The following is a 22,542-nucleotide window of genomic DNA, read 5'->3' as shown; positions in this document are numbered from 1 at the left end:
AAAATGACCAACAGGAAGGTATAATGAGGTGCCAGTCTATGTAAAGCTTTAAAAGCAAACAGATTTTAAAATCAATTCTGATATGAACAGGGAGCCAGTGCAAAGTCTGAAGAATTGGGGTTATATGCTGGCGTTTCCTGGCCCCTGTTAAAAGTCCGGCTGCCGCCTTCTGGACTAACTACAACCAGGAGAGAGCTTTTTGGCTAATGCCAGCATAAAGTGCATTGCAGTAGTCCAGGCCACTTCAAATAAAAGCATGCACCACTTGTTCAAGAAGGTTAAACGGCAAAAACGGTTTTACCTTTGCTAAAAGACAAAGACGATAAAAACACTATTTTAAAACGCCATTGATTTGTTGTGTCAAGTTTAAAATCACTGTCCATAGTGACGCCAAGGCTGGTGACATCATTTTGCAATGGTCCCAAGTCAGTGAGGGCCGGACCAAAAACTAAAATTTCCGTTTTTCCCTCATTCATCATTAAACAATTCTGGGCCAACCAAGCCTTGACGTGGCATAGACAGTTGAGAAGGAGTGTCAGGGGGCCGTGGCCTTTTCAAATCACCGTGTACATTTGGCAGTCGTCTGCATAAAAGTGATAAGACACTCCATGCCTCTTAAAAATCTCTCCAAGAGGGAGGAGATATAGAGCAAACAGGATGGGGCCTGGAATAGATCCCTGGGGGACACCACATTAGCTAGTATTAGCTTCTGTGTTCTCTTCTGAACAAAACGCAAGTGTCGTCTGCAAATAATACAAACTTTTTAAGTCCTTTGTAACTTTATAAATGTTTTTTATATAAAGATTGAACAAGTTTGGCCCGAGTATTGATCCCTGACGTACGCCACAAGGTATTTTCAGCTCTGTAGACGTGTGTTCGCCTATGTTCACGCGTTGCTTCCTGTTTAAGTAGCTTCTTACCCACTTCAAGACCAACTTTCTGATTCCCAACCGTTCTAATTTATGACTTACAACATTGGGAATAAATGGAAACATCCGTTTGTTAAACCCATAAACACTGTAGCTACACATGCTTTGCTCTGTTGCATTGGTGACGTCTCCCATTTGTCCAATCTGTTCAACAATTTTTTCAATATTTTTCGAAAATTTGTAACAAACGCACCCAAGTTCTCCGGGTGTTGCTGCCACTACGCAAATTAATGAGTCACGTGTGGGACCTGATATTGGGCTAGGAACGACTAAAACAATAAATAAACACAATATTATTATTAGCCACAACACAATCAGGCTTATGTTTAATATGCCACAAATTAATACCGCATCACAAACACTTCCCCCCCTCCCGTCCATATAACCTGCCAATACAAGTCAAATACCTGTACAACACACTCAATCCCACAGCCCAAAGTGCCGTTCACCTCCCCAAAGTTAATACAGTTCATGTATTTCCCCAAAGTTTAATTTTCCTGAGGGAACTCTCCTGAAGAAATCAAAGTACTATCTATCTAGTTAGGTACGTGACATGCACGTACGGGCAAGCCATCCAATGTTTGGAAGCCGCAGTGAACTCACGGTACCGCGCCTCCAACTCCAAGTCCTCCTGGTAAGAGTCACTGTTCGTCCCGGCTCTCTACAGGCCAATGGTAAGTCCATAAAAACGGTCAACAAAATGGGGACCCTTCCATAATGTAGCTCCGTAGCAAAAACGCTGTGGCTGACAGGTGCTCCAGGGGGTGTGTGACGACTATTTTCGCTTCCGCCCGGATGCTTTTTATATTCCCACATTCTATTAAGTTACATCTTTAATATTAACATGATTATTTCATACGCCTGTATAGTTCATAATATTAGGTAAATGGATGACCTAATAAGTTGTGTGTGTGTGTGTGTGTGTGTGTGTGTGTGTGTGTGTGTGTGTGTGTGTGTGTGTGTGTGTATATATATATATATATATATATATATATATATATATATATCTCAATCACACACACCCTTATGGCCATTATAAATTGTGAAAGTAGAGAAACAGGTTTGTAGTTGGTAAACTGGTGTTTGTCACCTGTCTTATAAATTAGTACGACTTTTGCCATTGGAATTTACCTGTTTGAAATGATAGGTTGCTGATATAATGTATGTTAAAGCTTCTGAAATTTCTTCAGTAACCTTTTTTTTTTTTTTATCTTTTCCATATCAATTCCGTTACAATCAGTTGAGGTCTTGGATTTACATTTTTCACAATATTGATTATTTCCTCTTTTGTACTTGTTGAAGCTTTCAACTACTTTATTCATATTGTCATTTTTTACAATTCCATCCGAGAATATTAGGGTAATCCTTCTTAGCACCACTTTTAATAATGCTATTTAGGATGCCCATGTTGCATTCATTTTTTTTTTTTTTTTGTTCCAGTCCAATAATTGACTAATATTTTTTCCTATGTGTCCGCAGTATGCCAGTTAGCTTGTACCTATGCGTTTTCTACTTGTCTGCCTCTGTAGATCTTTGTTATAAATGTTCTAGATAATGTATTTAAGTTGCAAGCATTTTTCAGTCATTTTGTTATCCAGGGTTGCTTGTTTTTGTTTCAATGGACAGTGTTTGTCATAAAGCATCTCATAGGTATTAAAAAGAACAATATACTATTATTTGTATATATATTTTTAGTGTGTGTATTAGGGCTGGGCGATATGACTTTTTTTTTTAATATCTCGATATTTTTAGGCCATATCGCGATACAGCATATATATGTGGATATTTTGCCTTAGCCTTGAATGAACACTTGATGCATATAATGACAGCAGTATGATAATTCTGTGTGTACATTAAGTGTTCAAATTGCATTAATATATGCTATTTTTAAACTTTCATGCAGAGAAGGAAAACACAACCAAAAGTGTATTTATTAAACAGTTATTAAGCAGTGGCACAAACATCCATATCATTTCAAAACAAAAAGTACAAGATTGTCAGGGACATTTTAAAACGCGCTATGAGTGCACTTTAGCGCATGATGTCACTAAGATGAAATCAAAACAACACTCAAAGTGCACTTTTTGTACGGAACGCCACTACAATAGTTAAATAAAGTGCACTTTTGTGCATGATGTGACACAAGATATTTCAATAAGTGTCAAATAAAAATGAGCTGCATAATAGGAAATCAAATTACTATGTGGTAGGTTACTGCGGATGTTATCTCCTTGCGTTGTTGACTATTTGTTTTGTACGGCGTTGATGTGGAAATGGTTGCCTTGGCAATTTATGGGTGTGGCACCGAATGGAGATGTTGACATACGGAGTAAGTAGGGGTGTAACGGTACACAAAAATTTCGGTTCGGTACGTACCTTGGTTTAGAGGTCACGTTTCGGTTCATTTTCGGTACCATAAGAAAACAAAATTTTTGGGTTATTTACCAAATTTGTAAACAATGGCTTTATCCTTTTAACATTGGGAACACTATAATAATTATGCCCACGTTAATCCACATTAAACTGCCTCAAGTTGTTGCTTGGATTAAATAAAATGAAAAAAATTAATTCTATATATAAAAAGTGCAATATTAAACAGTTTCAAGTCAAATTATCATCCTTAATTTATTACAGCATTACGGAAGCCTGTATTTTTTTATTATGTACATGTTATTTGTATTAACATGTGATAGCAGGGACTCTGCCATTCAAAACTAGGCTGCTACATTACTAATGATTCATGTAACAATGGCTAAAAAAATAGTACAATAGCAATAGGAGAGACTATTCATCCCTGAACACAATGGAGTTCATGTCGGCGTTATGATGCATTTACATTATTAAATCAACTATCAGACAGAAACTCTCCATTTAACATCATGTCCTTTTTTGCCGCTTCAACACAGCTCAATCAACACTGTCCGTAACACGCACACTGAGCCAACACACACACACACCGCAAAATGAGCTAACGTTACGCTAAAAGCTAATTAGCCATCACCTAAAGCCAGGACTGCGACTGAGCTGAACTGCAGTTTGTTTCTAGAACGTCAACGGGCTCATAGCGATCATACTAGTTGACTGGGAGGTGTTTATTATCATTTGGGGAGAGTAAGCTGCCTTATGCTCACCTGCTAGACACCCATCTGCTCGACGCTGAAGCGCTCACTACGTGCGCTCTGAATACGCACTGCTGATTGGTTGTTACCACTCTGAATGCACACTGCTGATTGGCTGTTACCGCTATGGTCGTAACCGATCAGATGGTTGTGTGGGTGGGACAATGCTGGCTGCTGTGTAGGAGACAGAGGCAGAACGGAGCAGAGCAGCTTGTTAAGACTTAAGCTTAGGCGGCTACTTCATATGTTTGTGTGGAAACTCTTTCGGTGCACCTCCGCACCGTACCGAAACGGTTCAATACAAATACACGTACTGTTACACCCCTAGGAGTAAGCACTCTTCATTCTCTAGCAGGTGACTTTTCAAATGATGCTACACATTAGCAGTAATGCTACTATTGGTAGCAACGCTTTTGCCCCACACTTGAAAAATTACGGTTGTCTGTTGTAAATATTTCCACTTGCTGATTTTCTTGGGAATTAATTTGTTACCAGACTTGCACCTTCTTTCTCTCGTATTACCACTCGCACCATGCTGCTACCTCTCTGCTCCGCGAGGGCGTATACGTATGTGACGTATGATGTGACATGTGTAAGAAGGTGTGCTTGTTTTATGTCTCCGTGAGATGGAGAGACAAGAAAGAGTGTGAAGAGCCTGTAGTGTAATGCCACCCCTGCATGAGAAGGTATACTCCAATATCACCATATAGTCATTTTCTATATCGCACAGAGACAAACCCGCCATATATCGCCCAGCCCTAATATATATATTAAATATTGTTATGAAGGTGTATGTCACTGGTCATGGTGAGACCCAAAATTTCATCTTATCTTATTTGTGACGTTACCTGAAAGTTTGCAAATGTGCCCGTAATTATCAGAGTAAACAGTGCTGTATTGTACGTGTCACGGGTGGAGGACCGAGGAGATGGGACAAGAGGAACTTGGGATTTAAGGCGTGTATTTTCTGCAGGATCCCGAGCAGCTGCAGGAAAGCGCCAACCAGATCCTGACGGCCATCATCCAGGGGATGAGGAAAGAGGAGCCGAGCAACAACGTCAAATTGGCCGCCACCAACGCTCTCCTCAACTCGTTGGAGTTCACCAAAGCCAACTTCGACAAGGAGGTAACCGTGCCAAGTGTCAAAGCTCTGGCGGCCATCTTGGACTGACCTGTGGGTGTGTTCCAGACGGAGAGACACTTCATCATGCAGGTGGTGTGCGAGGCCACACAATGTCCTGACACCAGAGTAAGTTCCTGGGGGCCGGGGGCTCGGCGCACGCGTGAAGCTGACGATGTCATCCTGTCGCAGGTGCGCGTGGCAGCCCTCCAGAACCTGGTGAAGATCATGTCTCTGTACTACCAGTACATGGAGACCTACATGGGCCCGGCTCTATTTGCGGTGAGTCCACGGCACGAGGAAGCCAAGCCAACGGAGTCTCACCTGCCAGCTGTCCTTCACAGATCACCATCGAGGCCATGAAGAGCGAGATTGACGAGGTGGCCTTGCAAGGAATCGAGTTCTGGTCCAACGTCTGCGACGAGGAGATGGACCTGGCCATCGAGGCCTCCGAGGTGGGTGAGCGTGCATAGCTTGTGATTTCATGACATTCCAGAGTAGAGTTGTACCAAAATGTCTTTCGATACTTTCGATATGTATGTTTACTCACCATAATTGTTTCCAAAGTGTGTCCGTAACAAGTCATCTTACTCATAGTCTATTATTCTGGTATTTGGGTCCTTATTTTCACAAAAAAGTATGAGATGTCTTTTTAGTGGCGATCACTAACGTTTGTACTTTTCTTAGTCCCTCGACTGACAAGCGGCTAGCAGCTAATGTGTCTCCATTAGGTTTACCAATATTTTGATATCAAAATGTATTTAGATGCAAGTCAATACTTGTATTGTAATGTATTTCCATACTTTTCTAAATAAAGGGGAACACATACATTTTCGTTTTAACATGAAACATGTTTATTATTGTAATTTAGTCCTTAAATAAAATGTTGAACATACTAGACAACTTGTCTTTTAGTAGTAAGTAAACAAAGACTCCTAATTAGTCTGCTGACGTATGCAGTAACATATTGTCTCATTTATCTACCTATTATTTTGTACACATTCTGAGGGACAAACTGTTAAAATATATTATTAATTTACTTGTTCATGTACTGTTAATATCTGCTTATTTTCTGTTTTAACATGTTCTTTCTACACTTCTGTTAAAATGTAATAATCACTTATTCTTCTCTTCTTTGATACTTGACATTAGTCTTGGATGATGCCACACATTTAGGTATGGATGCGATACCAAGTAGTTACAGGACCATACATTGCTCATATTCAAAGTCCTCATGGACGTATTTACTGAGTTTATAGACATCTTGTTTTTTTTGTAAAAAGTATATGTATCATTGTAATCATATTAGTATTGACTAAATACACTATTGTAGTTGGTATCATTATAGTGGATGTCAGGTGTAGATCCACCAATGGCAGCCAGGCACGTTAGCTTTCGTTGGTGGTGACACCGGTGAGCTATTGTATCCTACGGTGTGTAGTGAACCATGTTTAGCTATTCCTTGTCTTCCAGTGATAATGCTACTTGTATAAACTCGCTTTATTTGTCACCATGGAGATGACGATTAGTGATTTAGAATTGGCTAAAACACTGAGGGTGTTTCAGTGTTACAACTTCACCTTTATCTTGATTTTATACACCAAAATGCATCCATTCTCCCTTTTCTGTCTACACACTGCCTTCTCGTAAGTACTCTGTGTGTGTGTGCCCAACATGCTCCTCTGTTCCTAAAAGTAGCAATGTCACCACGTGACGACGACCCGGCGTCATGCCTGTTAAAAAAATGAATAAATTCAGGGATGGGAATTTTCCGCAGATCCGCAGAATTTTGCTGATTTTGGCACCGCCAGGGTGGTTTTTGTCTCTGGGTTACAGATGCGCGGATAGTAGGGGTGTAACGTACAGTACGTGTATTTGTATTGAACCGTTTCGGAACGGGGGTTTCGGTTCGGAGGTGAACCGAACGTCACGGAGGTATTAAGTAGCGCACCGCACGTTTATAAAAGTGAAATAAAAAAGCTTAAAGGCTAAATGTAATTTAGAAAAAGTTGCAACGTTGACTAATAAAACAAAGCTGTTTTTTTTTTTTCTTTCAACCTGTCATTGCTCAAAACATAATATTGAATCAAAATCAATGTTATTATGAATTATTGACCTATCCAAGTTTCCGATTAATTCACATCAAATATTCCACTAAGAAAAATGTTTTTGGTGGAAGATTTAGCAAATTTGTTAAATAAATAATCATAAAATGTATATTTAGTTGTTTTCTTACTGTACCAAAAATGAACCGAACCGTGACCTCTGAACTGAGGTACGTACCGAACTGAAATTTTTGTGTACCGTTACACCGTTAGCGGATAGGCAATTATATCATCTGCAACTGCATCACTAAAGTCGTCATCAACCCGCCATCCACCCAAACCAACATTTTATCAAAGCCACAACCGCCCGCCACCCGCCCGTTGTTATATATCCAATATAGACGATGCAAGGCATTAGTGAGGTTAGAAAGTGTAACTCCCTCCAAATAGCACAGACACAATGGCTTTCTTGAACTGATTTATTTGAAGGCTTCCTTTCCCTTCAAATTCAACGTGAAAACTGTAATATATGAAGCACGTGACAAACGTAAAAATAATGACATGCACAGCATGTGGATCAAACATTTTACCAAGTAAAATACCAACAAATGACAAACAAATACCTCGTTGGCCATACCCGGAAGTAGCTTCCTTACATCCGTCGACAGACCAAACGAGACACTTCAAAATAAAAGTATGCCCACATACTGTTTCAAAGAGTGCTGCTCGTTTTTCGTATGTGGGTAACAACATTTAACTATTTATAAATGGTTGATTTCTATAGGTCAGTAAGATAAAGTGTTGTACCTGACAAGTTTGGGCTACCTTGCTTCTGCAGCTTTCATCAGAGGTGTCACGTGATGTTAGCGTGACGTTGTCTGTGAAGTGTTGTATGGATTGTACCATCAAGAGCTGTCAGGTACAACACTTTACCTACTAGCCTATAGAAATCAACCATTTATAAATACACGTCAGTAGGCTAAATGAACCTCTTCAACATAACATTTAACTATGTATATATATATATTTCCCAATAGTTCAACCGCCACCCGCCCGAATCTATTTAAAATCTATTTTTTCGTCATGTCACCCTACTGACCCGCGTTCGTGGATGAGAGCGCAAACCGCACATCTCTACTCTGCGTTGACCTAGTTATCAGTACAAGGCAAAGAATTCCAAATAATCTAAAAGAATTTGATAAATGTGTAAACTTGTATATATAAATTTCATCACGATACATTTTTATGAAAATATTTGCTAATAAATGTGAAACTTTGGTCAGGAGAATATTGTTAGATTCTGACTAGAAAATAGCATTAAATGTATCCTAAGCTAACATAGATTTCAAATTTTTTCTGGGGGCGGCATGCCCCAGACCCCCCCTAGCACCCGAGTGCACTTGCAGCCGCTGTGCGGCCTTCCGCAAAATGGTGTATTAGGATTAAAAAATTTCAGCTAATTTTGTAAATCTTCATTCCCATCCCTGCAAATTCTGAACCAGTTCTTTTCAGAGTATAGTACCATTTTTGATTCATTAGTACTGCGACACTATACTAGTATCGGTATACCGTACTATCCTACAGTAAAGTCTTGTCTTCAACAGGCGTCTGAGCAGGGCCGCCCCCCCGAGCACACCAGTAAATTCTACGCCAAGGGTGCGCTGCAGTACCTGGTACCCATCCTCACCCAGACCCTCATCAAGCAGGTACTTCCTTCTCCATTGGTCAGCATCTGGCTCCTTCCTCACGACACTTTCTACCCTGGCGCAGGACGAGAACGACGACGACGACGACTGGAACCCGTGCAAGGCGGCCGGCGTGTGTCTGATGCTGCTGTCCACCTGCTGCGAGGACGACGTGGTCCCGCACATCCTGCCCTTCATCAACGACAACATCAAACACCCAGACTGGCGCTACCGCGACGCCTCGGTCATGGCCTTCGGATCAATCCTGGAAGGACCAGAACCCAACCTGCTAAAGCCGCTCGTCATCGAGGTGGGCTGGCGAAGACGCTCGCCATTTCATGCACGAGTGCTTTGGTTTTGGAAAAAACTCAGGCCATGCCTTGTTCCACTCAGGCCATGCCTACCCTAATCGAGCTGATGAAGGACCCGGGTGTGGTGGTGAGAGACACCACGGCGTGGACGGTGGGCAGGATCTGTGAGCTGCTGCCGGAAGCGGCCATCAACGAGGTCTACCTGGCCCCCCTGCTGCAGTGCCTGATTGAAGGCCTGGGGGCGGAGCCCAGGGTGGCCAATAACGTGTGCTGGGTAAGTGGGGGATGGAGGGGTCCTCGTGCCGTGGCTTGGACGCTGACATGTCCTCATCCCGTCAGGCCTTCTCGTCTCTGGCCGAGGCCGCCTACGAGGCCACGGAGGCCGCAGAGGACCAGGAGGAACCCGCCACCTACTGCCTGTCGTCGTCCTTCGAACGCATCGTCCAGAAACTGCTGGAGACCACCGACAGGTAGGTGGGCTCCCAAGTAGGGCTGGGCGATATGGCCTTTTGTTAATATCTCGATATTTTTAGGCCATATGGCGATACACCCTATATATATTTGGATATTTAGCCTTAGCCTTGTACGAACACTTGATGCATATAATCACAGCAGTATGATGATTCTATGTGTCTACATTCAAACATTCTTCTTCATACTGCATTCATATATGCTACTTTTAAACTTTCATGCAGAGAGGGAAATCACAACTGAAAGTGTATTTATGAAACAGTTAAGCAGCGGCACAAACATTCATGTCATTTCCAAACAAAGTGCAAGATTGTCAGAGACTTTTTAAAACAAGCTTTAAGTGCACTTTTGTGCGTGATGTCACCAAGATGACATCAAAACACTAAATTAAAGTGCACTTTTTGTACAGACCACTACAATAGTTTAAAACAAAGTGCACTTTTGTGCATGATGTCACTGAGATGACATATCAAAACACTCAAAGTGCACTTTTTGTACAGACCACTACAATAGTTTAATACAAATAAAGTGCACTTCTGTGCATTATGTCACAACATATTTCAATAAGTTACCATGAACTAACGTGCACCTCGACTTAAACAAGTTGAAAAACTTATTGGGGTGTTGCCATTTAGTGGTCAATAAACGGAATATGTACTGTGCTGTGCAATCTACTAATAAAAGTTTGAATCAAAGTGTCACATAAAAATGAGCTGCATATCAAATAGTATATATCCTACGGTGTTGACGTGGAAATAGTTGCTTCGGCATTTTGTGGGAGTGGAACCGAATGGAAATGTTGACATGCGAGTTTGAAGCACTCTTCATTCTCTAGAGGGTGACTTTTCCAATGATGCTACACATTAGCAGTGCGGCTACTTTTTGTAGAAATGCTTCTGCTGCATAAATGTTGAACATATTCCCGCTTGAAGCCAGACCACCGCCAGACGATGGACCCCATGCTGTTCTTGGGAATTAACTCTTCCTCCATTTGTTACCTGATTCACACCTTCTTGCTCTTGTATTTCCACCTCACTGTTAGCATCACAGCTAATGTTACCATGTCGCTACTTCTCTGCTTTGCGGGAGGGAGCGTGTGACATTGCTCATGTGACAGTATGTGACGCATGTAAGTAGGTGCGCTTGTTTTAAGTCTGTGAGAAGGAGAAACAAAGAGGGAGAAGAGCATGCAGTGTAATGGCAGCAGCTAAAAGCAACTGCGTGAGAAGGTATACTCCAATATCACCATAAAAGTGATTTTCTATATCGCACATAGACAAACCCGCCATATATCCAGTACATCCATATATTGCCCAGCCCTAGCTCCAAGTTGACTTGTCCTGGCTTGCCACTGACTCCTTCATGCTGCCGCTTCAGGCCCGACGGTCACCAGAACAACCTGCGCTCTGCTGCCTACGAGGCGCTGATGGAGATTGTGAAGAACAGTGCCAAGGACTGTTACCCGGCGGTGCAGAAGACCACGCTGGTCATCATGGAGAGACTGCAGCAGGTTTTACAGATGGAGGTGAGAGCTCCAGGTAGAGGGCCCCGCCCAGTATTGTCGTGTGTGTGACCGTGTCTTCTGTCCACAGTCCCACATCCAGAGCACCTCAGACAGGATCCAGTTCAACGATCTCCAGTCTCTCCTGTGTGCCACTCTTCAGGTGAGAGGCTGTCAGTCACTCTTCACGAGACGCACACACGCATGCTGCTCACCCACGGTTTCCTGTTGCTGTTTCTAGAATGTTCTCCGTAAGGTGCAGCACCAGGACGCCTTGCAGATCTCTGACGTGGTCATGGCGTCCTTGCTGAGGATGTTCCAGAGCACGGCAGCGTCTGGCGGCGTGCAGCAGGAGGCTCTCATGGCGGTCTCCACCCTGGTGGAAGGTAACCCTAGATGCTCTTTTGGCGTCCCTTCAGACTGATTCCATTGGGTTTGTTTCTACAGTTTTGGGAGCAGAATTCCAGAAGTACATGGAGGCCTTCAAGCCATTCCTCACCATCGGACTCAAGAACTATGCGGAGTATCAGGTGGGACATGATTGAAATGCATCATGGGAGCTTGCTGACTTGCTGCCTCCCAGGTGTGCCTGGCCACTGTGGGCATGGTGAGTGACCTGTGCAGAGCGCTGTCCACCAACATCCTGCCCTACTGCGACGAGATCATGCAGCTCCTCCTGGAGAACCTCGGGGTGAGGAAGCCCTCTTGTCCCCCGCCGCCTCTGGTCCTCTCACCCTGACTCCATGTCCACGTCCCTAGAACGAGAACGTCCATCGGTCCGTCAAGCCTCAGATTCTTTCCGTGTTTGGAGATATCGCCTTGGCCATCGGGGGAGAGTTTAAGAAATACCTGGAGATAGTTTTGGACACCCTGCAGCAGGCGTCTCAGGCCCAAGTGGACAAGGTGAGTCCCCGCAGTCCACATAAAGAAGTACTTCAATGGCACTTGTGTGTGGCTGGGTCTCCATTGTAGTTTGTGTAGCTCGTGTACTTAGTTCCACATGACCATCACGATATGTACCTCTTCATTTTAACTGTCCATCGCAACCGCTGAATGAAGCATCACTTTAGACTATCTACCCACTTTTTTTACATCCCTTCTTCATCCTCACAAATGTGGCTTTGAATGTGTCGACACTTTTGGTTTGTCAGTGCCGCCCCTTCTGCTACGTAGCTACGATGGCGACTAATGAACGTCACTGCCACTCACCACTTTGACTCCAGCAGCTGTATACTGAAAATTTACTGCATTTGACGTGGAACACACTTAGGCACTCCAAAGACTGAGTGGGACACACTTAGGCACTCCAAAGACTGAGTGGGACACACTTAGGCACTCCAAAGACTGAGTGGGACACACTTAGGCACTCCAAAGACTGAGTGGGACACACTTAGGCACTCCAAAGACTGAGTGGGACACACTTAGGCACTCCAAAGACTGAGTGGGACACACTTAGGCACTCCAAAGACTGAGTGGAACACACTTAGGCACTCCAAAGACTGAGTGGAACACACTTAGGCACTCCAAAGACTGAGTGGAACACACTTAGGCACTCCAAAGACTGAGTGGGACACACTTAGGCACTCCAAAGACTGAGTGGGACACACTTAGGCACTCCAAAGACTGAGTGGGACACACTTAGGCACTCCAAAGACTGAGTGGAACACACTTAGGCACTCCAAAGACTGAGTGGAACACACTTAGGCACTCCAAAGACTGAGTGGAACACACTTAGGCACTCCAAAGACTGAGTGGAACACACTTAGGCACTCCAAAGACTGAGTGGAACACACTTAGGCACTCCAAAGACTGAGTGGAACACACTTAGGCACTCCAAAGACTGAGTGGAACACACTTAGGCACTCCAAAGACTGAGTGGAACACACTTAGGCACTCCAAAGACTGAGTGGGACACACTTAGGCACTCCAAAGACTGAGTGGGACACACTTAGGCACTCCAAAGACTGAGTGGGACACACTTAGGCACTCCAAAGACTGAGTGGAACACACTTAGGCACTCCAAAGACTGAGTGGAACACACTTAGGCACTCCAAAGACTGAGTGGAACACACTTAGGCACTCCAAAGACTGAGTGGAACACACTTAGGCACTCCAAAGACTGAGTGGAACACACTTAGGCACTCCAAAGACTGAGTGGAACACACTTAGGCACTCCAAAGACTGAGTGGAACACACTTAGGCACTCCAAAGACTGAGTGGAACACACTTAGGCACTCCAAAGACTGAGTGGAACACACTTAGGCACTCCAAAGACTGAGTGGAACACACTTAGGCACTCCAAAGACTGAGTGGAACACACTTAGGCACTCCAAAGACTGAGTGGAACACACTTTGGCACTCCAAAGACTGAGTGGAACACACTAATACCCTGAAAAGATGAAAATTTTAGTACACACGAAAGTGGCATTATGTACTCGAGTGCCACACACAAGTACTCGAGTGCCACGCCCCACAAACTAGTGTCATTAAGTACTCAAGTCTGACAAAAGTTATTGAGTACTCGAGTGTGACAAAAGTGTCATTAAGTACTTGAGTCTGATAAAAGAAAGTGTTATTGAGTACTTGAGTCTGATAAAAGAAAGTGTCATAGAGTACTCGAGTGTGACAAAAGTGTCATTAAGTACTTGAGTCTGATAAAAGAAAGTGTCATAGAGTACTCGAGTGTGACAAAAGTAAGTCATTGAGTACTCGAGTGTGACAAAAGAAAGTGTCATTAAGTACTTGAGTCTGATAAAAGAAAGTGTCATTGAGTACTTGAGTCTGATAAAAGTGTCATTGAGTAGTCCAGTGTGACAAAAGAAAGTCATTGAGTACTCCAGTGTGACAAAAGAAAGTCATTGAGTACTCCAGTGTGACAAAAGAAAGTGTCATTAAGTAATTGAGTCTGATAAAAGAAAGTGTCATTGAGTACTTGAGTCTGATAAAAGAAAGTGTCATTGAGTACTTGAGTCTGATAAAAGAAAGTGTCATTGAGTACTTGAGTCTGATAAAAGAAAGTGCCATTGAGTACTCCAATGTGACAAAAGAAAGTGTCATTGGTACTCGAGTCTGATAAAAAAAAAGTGCCATTGAGTACTCTGGTCTGATAAAAGAAAGTGCCATTGAGTACTCGAGTCTGATAAAGTGCCATTGAGTACTCGAGTCTGATAAAAGAAAGTGCCATTGAGTACTCGAGTGTGACAAAAGAAAGTGCCATTGAGTACTCGATTGTGACAAAAGAAAGTGTCATTAAGTACTTGAGTCTGATAAAAGAAAGTGTCATTGAGTACTTGAGTCTGATAAAAGAAAGTGTCATTGAGTACTTGAGTCTGATAAAAGAAAGTGTCATTGAGTACTTGAGTCTGATAAAAGAAAGTGTCATTAAGTACTCGAGTCTGATAAAAGAAAGTGTCATTAAGTACTCGAGTCTGATAAAAGTGTCATCGAGTACTCGCGTGTGACAAAATAGTGTCATTAAGTACTCGAGTGCACTAACTGAGCAGAAATGCTCTGCTGTTGATTTGCTGCTCTGTGATGACAAATCATGCACCACGCTGACCATGATGTCAACTACATTTGTCTGAGACGTTACACTGACCACCATTCTTGTCAAGATGGAAAGATAACTGAGATAACAGTGTGTGCATGTGTGTGTGAACTGAGATAACAGTGTGCGTGTGTGTGTGTGTGTGTGTGTGCGTCAGACGGACTACGACATGGTGGACTACCTAAACGGACTGCGTGAAGGCTGTCTTGAGGCGTACACCGGCATCATTCAGGGCCTGAAAGGCGACCAGGAGAACGTACACCGTAAGGCCCCGCCCCCTGATCACATGTGACTTCAGTTCCTCTTCCTGTCTGCAGTCCACAGGAAGGTTTGATGAGGTCACACAACAACTGGGTCTGTTTCACCCAGGAAGCTGCAGGCTGCACGCCAACAATGCAAACGGCTTCCTGGCTTTGCGAGACCCCACAAAGCACCGGAGCCCCGCCCACGTGTCCTCACGTTTGTCTTTGTGTCCCTCAGCCGACGTCATGCTGGTGCAGCCTCGTGTGGAGTTCATCCTGTCCTTCATCCATCACATCGCCGAGGACGACGACCACTCGGACGTGGTGGTGGCCAACGCCGCTGCGCTCATCGGGTAATGCTCGCCTGCCGCTCCCTCACCGGGGGCCGCCGTGTTGCCGCTGTTGACTTGTGATGCGTGCGCCCCCAGGGACCTGTGCACGGCCTTTGGCAAAGACGTCATGAAGCTGGTGGAGGCTCGGCCGCTTATCAACGATCTGCTGACGGAAGGGTGTCGCTCCAAAACCAACAGGACCAAAATGTTGGCCAAGTGGGCCACCAAGGAGCTGCGTAAGCTGAAGAGCCAGGCCTGGTGAGTCTCCACGCAGGAAGTACTCCCTCAGGAGCCGCTTTCTTTTCAGCCCTCGTCACTCTGTGACATTGCTGCTTTTACCAGCCCAGGAGCATGTTGGGCAGCGCACACACACAGAGTATTTACAAGCAGACACAGTGTGTAGACAGGAAAGGGAGAATGGACGCATTTTGGTGTATAAAGTCAAGATAAAGGTGAAGTTATAACACTGAAACACCCTCAGGAAGAGCTGCTTTAACACATGGCTAGCTAGTGTTTTAGCTACTAATCCTGGCCTCCCAGGCGTCAAAATAAGTTTATTACATGTAACATTATCACTGGAGGACGAGGCATAGCTGAACATGCTTCACTACACAGCGTAGGAGGATACAATAGCTCACCGGCATCACAATGTAAACAAATGCTATGGGTGGATCTACACCTGACATCCACTGTGATGCTACCAATTATATAGTCGATACTACTATGATTACATCCATATTTTTTGGCATCACATCTTTTTTTCTAAATGGTGGATTTATTTAGGCTGGTAAGGTAAGGTTTTTGTACCTGACAAGTTTCGGCCACTTTCATCAGAGGTGTGATTTACATTTGTATTAAGCTGGTTGCCACGACAACCCACAAGTCTACCTGGGGTCCACAAACTCAATACAGGTACAAATAAAAGCTTATATTTCTAACGACACAATACAGAAACAAATAAAAGCATCAACAGGCAAACAAGCTCCAGTCACAGAATATGAATGACCTTATAAATAAATATAAGTATACAATACAGAATATGAATGACCATATAAATATAAGTACACAATACAATACAGAATATGAATGACCATATAAATATAAGTACACAATACAATACAGAATATGAATGACCATATAAATATAAGTACACAATACAATACAGAATATGAATGACCATATAAATATAAGTACACAATACAGAATATGAATGACCATATAAATATAAGTACACAATACAGAATATGAATGACCATATAAATATAAGTACACAATACAGAATATGAATGACCATATAAATAAATATAAGTACACAATACAGAATATGAATGACCATATAAATAAATATAAGTACACAATACAGAATATGAATGACCATATAAATATAAGTACACAATGCAAAACCAAACAAAAATAATCAACAAGCAAACTAATTTACATACTCAGAGAAAATATTTATTTCCTTTTTAAAAACCTTTTTACTTTCAATGCCGGTGAGAATTTGAGGCAGGTTATTCCAGAGCGATACAGATCTATGATAGCATGACGTCGTCTGGATGTCTACCGAACTAGCCTCTATAAATCAACCATTTATAAATACACATCAGTAGGCAAAATGAACCTCTTCCACATATCACATCTTTTGTTTTTTATTCATATTGTATTCATAGGTTCAAGTTTGTCACATGAAGACTACACCACAGTGAAATGCTTTATCCATGCACTTCAGATATTGCGTACAGTGGGATCCAACACTAGTTGCAGAATCTAATACACTAAATACAAAAAAATGAATAGCTCTGATGTACATTAATTACAAGACAATTAAGTAGCACAATAAGTCACAGAAGTTATGGTAGAAGTATCAGTACAAGTAGAAGTACAGTAGTCAAATACAGTACCAGTGCAATATCAAATAGTATAACAGTATATGGAGTATGTACAGTATACGAAGCAACAAATATGAAGGTGTCTACAGTCCTTTGGCAGTGGAGTAGTGACAGTAGTATGAACAAGGTAATGGAAGAGTATGACTTCTTCATACTCTTGTTTTTACATCATTGTTACATTATTTACAATCATTGAATGAAGAATATTGTAGTCCGGTAATTACAGTGGTAAGCAAAGTGATTCTTATGCGTGCGGTTTTGTGCAGCTGTGATGAGTGTTAATCAGCGGTGCAGTCTGATGGCTTGGGGATACAAGCTCCTCCTGAGTCTCTCCGTGTTGGCTTTGAGACTCTGGTAGCGTTTGCCTGACTGAAGCAGTGAGAAGAGGCAGTTTCTTGGGTGGGTAGAGTCCCTCACAATCCTCTTGGCCTTGGATCTACACCACCTGGTGTAGATGTTGCAGATGGTTGGGAGCACACCTCCGATTGTGCACTTGGCTGATCTGGGCACTCTCTGCAGTCGTGTGCGGTGCTTTTCCCATACCAGGAGGTGATGTTTCCAGTTATGACACTCTCTGTTGTGCATGAGTAGAAGTTTCTGAGGATCTTGTGGTTCAGTCTCCTTAGGAAGTACAGACGCTGTCGTGCCTTTTTCACCACTTTGTCTGTGTGTGTGGTCCAGGACAGGTCTTCTGTTATTGTCACTCCAAGATATTTGAAGTTGGTCACTCTCTCGACCGGCGTCCCATCCATGCTAAGGGGACTGTAGTTCCTTGCCTCCCGTCTCCTAAAATCCACTATGATCTCCTTGGTCTTGCTGACATTCAGGGCGAGGTGGGTCTCTGTCAGGTTCGTCACTTCCCTCAGGTAGGCTGTCTCCTCGTTTCTGGAGATCAGGCTCACCACAGCTGTGTCGTCAACAAATTTTACAATGGAGTTGGTTTTGTTTTTAGTCACACAGTCATGTGTGTAGAGCATGGGTGTCAAACTCTGGCCCGCGTGCCAAATTTGGCCCACCGTGTAATTAAATTTGGCCCTTGAGGCAATATGAAATTAACTTTAGAGCTGGCCCGCCGGTGTTATATAGCGGCAGTGCCGCTGTAACACCGCATTCACCGCTTATACTCATACTTGCCAACCCTCCTGATTTTCCAGGGAGACTTCCGAAGTTCAGTGCCCCTCCCGAAAATTTCCCAGGGCAAACATTCTCCCGAATTTCTCCCCGGACAACAATATTGGGGTCGTGCCTTAAAGGCACTGCCTTTTTAGCGTTCTCCACAACCTGTCGTTACGTCCGCTTTTCCTCTATACATACAGCATGCCGGCCAAGTCACATAGTATATGCGGCTTGTACACACACACACACACACAAAAGTGAATGCAACGCATATTTGATCAACAGCCATTCAGGTCACACTGAGAGTGGCCGTATAAACAACTTGAACACTGTTACACCACACTGTGAACCCTGACCAGACAAGAATGACAAACACAATTCGGGAGAACAACCGCACCGAAACACATAAATAAATGATAAATGGGTTGTACTTGTATAGCGCTTTTCTACCTTCAAGGTACTCAAAGCGCTTTGACACTACTTCCACATTTACCCATTCACACACACATTCACACACTGATGGAGGGAGCTGCCATGCAAGGCGCTAACCAGCACCCATCAGGAGCAAGGGTGAAGTGTCTTGCTCAGGACACAACGGACGTGACGAGGTTGGTACTAGGTGGGATTTGAACCAGGGCCCCTCGGGTTGCGCACGGCCACTCTTCCACTGCGCCACGCCGTTGAACACAACAGAACAAATACCCAGAAACCCTTGCAGCACTAACTCTTCCAGGACGCTACAATATCCACCCCGGCTACCACCGTACTATGCCAACCCCAACCACCTCATTATTTTATTTTCTAATTTATTAGCTAGTGGAAAAAGTTAATGTTGATATTTACTTCAGAAGGCTGCAAATACAAAAGAGGCATTACATTTTTTCTTTAAATGTAATTTCTGTGATGTTTTTTCCTTTTGTTTTTTGAAAGTTGATTTTGCACTATTAGTTTGTATAAGCGTTGTTAAAGCAAATCAGTGTAGCAAACTGAGCAATAATTAAAGTTTTATTCATTCACTTTCTCTTGCTACTTCAAGGCTTGAATGTTTGATTCATTCCTTATTGTTATTTTACTTTCAATATTTTACTTTATTGGCCTTTGGAAAAAGTTTATTTTGATATTTACCTCAGAAGGCTGCAAATAGAAAATAGGCATTCAATTTTTATTTAAATTTTATTTGATATGCCATTGATATTTTTTAATTATTATTATTTGAAACTGAATTTTGCATGTCACTATAAAGTTATACAAGCCTTGCTTGTTCAATATTCAATGCAAAACTTGTTTGGGTCCCTATTAAAATGTTAATTTGTTCAACCTTGGCCCGCGGCTTTGTTCGGTTTAAAATTTTGGCCCACTCTGTATTTGAGTTTGACACCCCTGGTGTAGAGTGAACACAGCCCTGGGGGGCACCGGTGTTGAAGATAATGGGTGATTAGGGGCAGTTCCCTGCTTGCACCACTTGTGGCCTGCCTGTCAGGAAGTCCAGCACCCACTGACAGAGGGTTGAGTTCAAACCCAAGTCTTTGAGCTTGATGACAAGTTTGGATGGGACTATGGTGTTGAATGCTGAACTGTAGTCTATGAACAGCATTCTCACATAGTTCCCCTGCCTTTTGTCCAGGTTTGTCGTGGCGGTATGCAATATGTGTGCGATTGCATCGTTAGTTGACCTGTTTGGGCGGTATGCAAATAGCAGGGGGTCTATAGTGGGGGGAAGGGAGAAGCAGATGTGGTCTTTGATTACCTTCTCAAAGCACTTCATGGCTATGGGTGTGAGGGCTACGGGGCGGTCGTTGTTGAGATACATTTCTTTGGAACAGGGACAATGGTGGATTTTTTCAGACAGGTGGGGAAGACAGACTGTTCAAGGGACAGATTGAATATGTCTGTGAATACCGGTGCCAGTTGGTCAGCACAGACTTTTAGGACACAACCGGGGATGCCGTCTGGCCCTGGGGTTTACCTGGTATTCACCTTCTTAAAGGTTCTCCTCACGTCATGTTCTGTTATTCTGAATGCTGAGTCACCATTGCCAGTGGCCATACCCTCTTTTAAGATGCCATTAAGTATTTAAAGTCAGTAAATACGTCGCTGGACACATGAGAACTTTGAATATGACCAATGTATGATCCTGTAACTACTTGGTATTGGATTGATACCTAAATGTGTGGTATCATCCAAAACTAATGTCAAGTATCAAAGAAGAGAAGAATAAGTGATTATTACATTTTAACAAAAGTGCAGATAGAACATGTTAAAAGAGAAAATAAGCAGATATTAACAGTGAATGAACAAGTACATTAATAATCAATTTTTACAGTTTGTCCCTCATAATGTGTACCAAATAATAGTTGTATAAAGGACACAATATGTTACTGCTTTTGCTGCAGACTAATTAGGAGTCTTTGTTTGTTTACTTACTACTAAAATACAAGTTGTCTAGTATGTTCAACATTTTATTTAAGGACTAAATTACAATAGTAAACATGTTTCATGTACCCTAAGATTTGTTGTTCAATTAACGACAATAATGACATTTTTTGTGGTCCCTTTTATTTAGAAAAGTATGGAAATACATTTTGGCAGCGGTACCAAAATATTGGTATGGGGACAACACTCTTGTGCAATAGCTATGATGTGGCCCCTGACGACAGCCATAGCTGTGACGCGGCCCCTGACTACAGCCATAGCTGTGACGCGGCCCCTGACGACAGCCATAGCTGTGACGCGGCCCCTGGCGACAGCCATAGCTGTGACGCGGCCCCTGGCGACAGCCATAGCTGTGACGCGGCCCCTGGCGACAGCCATAGCTGTGACGCGGCCCCTGGCGACAGCCATAGCTGTGACGCGGCCCCTGGCGACAGCCATAGCTGGGACGCGGCCCCTGGCGACAGCCATAGCTGGGACGCGGCCCCTGGCGACAGCCATAGCTGGGACGCGGCCCCTGGCGACAGCCATAGCTGGGACGCGGCCCCTGGCGACAGCCATAGCTGGGACGCGGCCCCTGGCGACAGCCATAGCTGGGACGCGGCCCCTGGCGACAGCCATAGCTGGGACGCGGCCCCTGGCGACAGCAATAGCTGGGACGCGGCCCCTGGCGACAGCCACAGCTGGGACGCGGCCCCTGGCGACAGCCACAGCTGGGACGCGGCCCCTGGCGACAGCCACAGCTGGGACGCGGCCCCTGGCGACAGCCACAGCTGGGACGCGGCCCCTGGCGACAGCCACAGCTGGGACGCGGCCCCTGGCGACAGCCACAGCTGGGACGCGGCCCCTGGCGACAGCCACAGCTGGGACGCGGCCCCTGGCGACAGCCACAGCTGGGACGCGGCCCCTGGCGACAGCCACAGCTGGGACGCGGCCCCTGGCGACAGCCACAGCTGGGACGCGGCCCCTGGCGACAGCCACAGCTGGGACGCGGCCCCTGGCGACAGCCACAGCTGGGACGCGGCCCCTGGCGACAGCCACAGCTGGGACGCGGCCCCTGGCGACAGCCACAGCTGGGACGCGGCCCCTGGCGACAGCCACAGCTGGGACGCGGCCCCTGGCGACAGCCACAGCTGGGACGCGGCCCCTGGCGACAGCCACAGCTGGGACGCGGCCCCTGGCGACAGCCACAGCTGGGACGCGGCCCCTGGCGACAGCCACAGCTGTGACGCGGCCCCCTGGCGACAGCCACAGCTGGGACGCGGCCCCTGGCGACAGCCACAGCTGGGACGCGGCCCCTGGCGACAGCCACAGCTGTGACGCGGCCCCTGGCGACAGCCATAGCTGGGACGCGGCCCCTGGCGACAGCCATAGCTGGGACGCGGCCCCTGGCGACAGCCATAGCTGGGACGCGGCCCCTGGCGACAGCCATAGCTGGGACGCGGCCCCTGGCGACAGCCACAGCTGGGACGCGGCCCCTGGCGACAGCCACAGCTGGGACGCGGCCCCTGGCGACAGCCACAGCTGGGACGCGGCCCCTGGCGACAGCCACAGCTGGGACGCGGCCCCTGGCGACAGCCACAGCTGGGACGCGGCCCCTGGCGACAGCCACAGCTGGGACGCGGCCCCTGGCGACAGCCACAGCTGGGACGCGGCCCCTGGCGACAGCCACAGCTGGGACGCGGCCCCTGGCGACAGCCACAGCTGGGACGCGGCCCCTGGCGACAGCCACAGCTGGGACGCGGCCCCTGGCGACAGCCACAGCTGGGACGCGGCCCCTGGCGACAGCCACAGCTGGGACGCGG

At 45.0% G+C, this 22,542-nt stretch overlaps 1 protein-coding gene and 1 non-coding gene across 3 annotated transcripts in view; both read left to right on the top strand.

Annotated features, from left to right (window-relative positions):
- Positions 1–22,542, top strand: part of kpnb1 (karyopherin (importin) beta 1) — a 34,453-nt gene that overhangs the window by 9,964 nt on the left and 1,947 nt on the right. The window contains exons 5-21 of one of the 2 annotated variants that reach the window (XM_061884330.1): positions 5,022–5,174; positions 5,238–5,297; positions 5,361–5,450; positions 5,513–5,623; positions 8,818–8,919; positions 8,984–9,208; positions 9,292–9,483; positions 9,549–9,679; positions 11,058–11,205; positions 11,273–11,344; positions 11,423–11,567; positions 11,629–11,711; positions 11,765–11,872; positions 11,941–12,084; positions 14,886–14,991; positions 15,209–15,323; positions 15,399–15,560. In XM_061884330.1, coding sequence (XP_061740314.1) covers positions 5,022–5,174; positions 5,238–5,297; positions 5,361–5,450; positions 5,513–5,623; positions 8,818–8,919; positions 8,984–9,208; positions 9,292–9,483; positions 9,549–9,679; positions 11,058–11,205; positions 11,273–11,344; positions 11,423–11,567; positions 11,629–11,711; positions 11,765–11,872; positions 11,941–12,084; positions 14,886–14,991; positions 15,209–15,323; positions 15,399–15,560 — 2,147 coding nt within the window. Of the gene's footprint in view, positions 1–5,021; positions 5,175–5,237; positions 5,451–5,512; positions 5,624–8,817; positions 8,920–8,983; positions 9,209–9,291; positions 9,484–9,548; positions 9,680–11,057; positions 11,206–11,272; positions 11,345–11,422; positions 11,568–11,628; positions 11,712–11,764; positions 11,873–11,940; positions 12,085–14,885; positions 14,992–15,208; positions 15,324–15,398; positions 15,561–22,542 lie in introns of both variants that reach the window. The other variant, XM_061884329.1, reaches the window with a different exon arrangement.
- Positions 15,018–15,159, top strand: LOC133541897 (small nucleolar RNA SNORA79). Its single transcript, XR_009804009.1, has one exon. It is a non-coding gene; the product is annotated as a small nucleolar RNA SNORA79 (small nucleolar RNA).

The sequence above is a fragment of the Nerophis ophidion genome, linkage group LG23 (genome assembly GCF_033978795.1).
Source record: "Nerophis ophidion isolate RoL-2023_Sa linkage group LG23, RoL_Noph_v1.0, whole genome shotgun sequence".
Lineage (NCBI taxonomy): Eukaryota > Metazoa > Chordata > Actinopteri > Syngnathiformes > Syngnathidae > Nerophis > Nerophis ophidion.
Note: the sequence above shows the minus strand (reverse complement) of the source record. Positions and strands in the feature narration are given on the sequence as shown.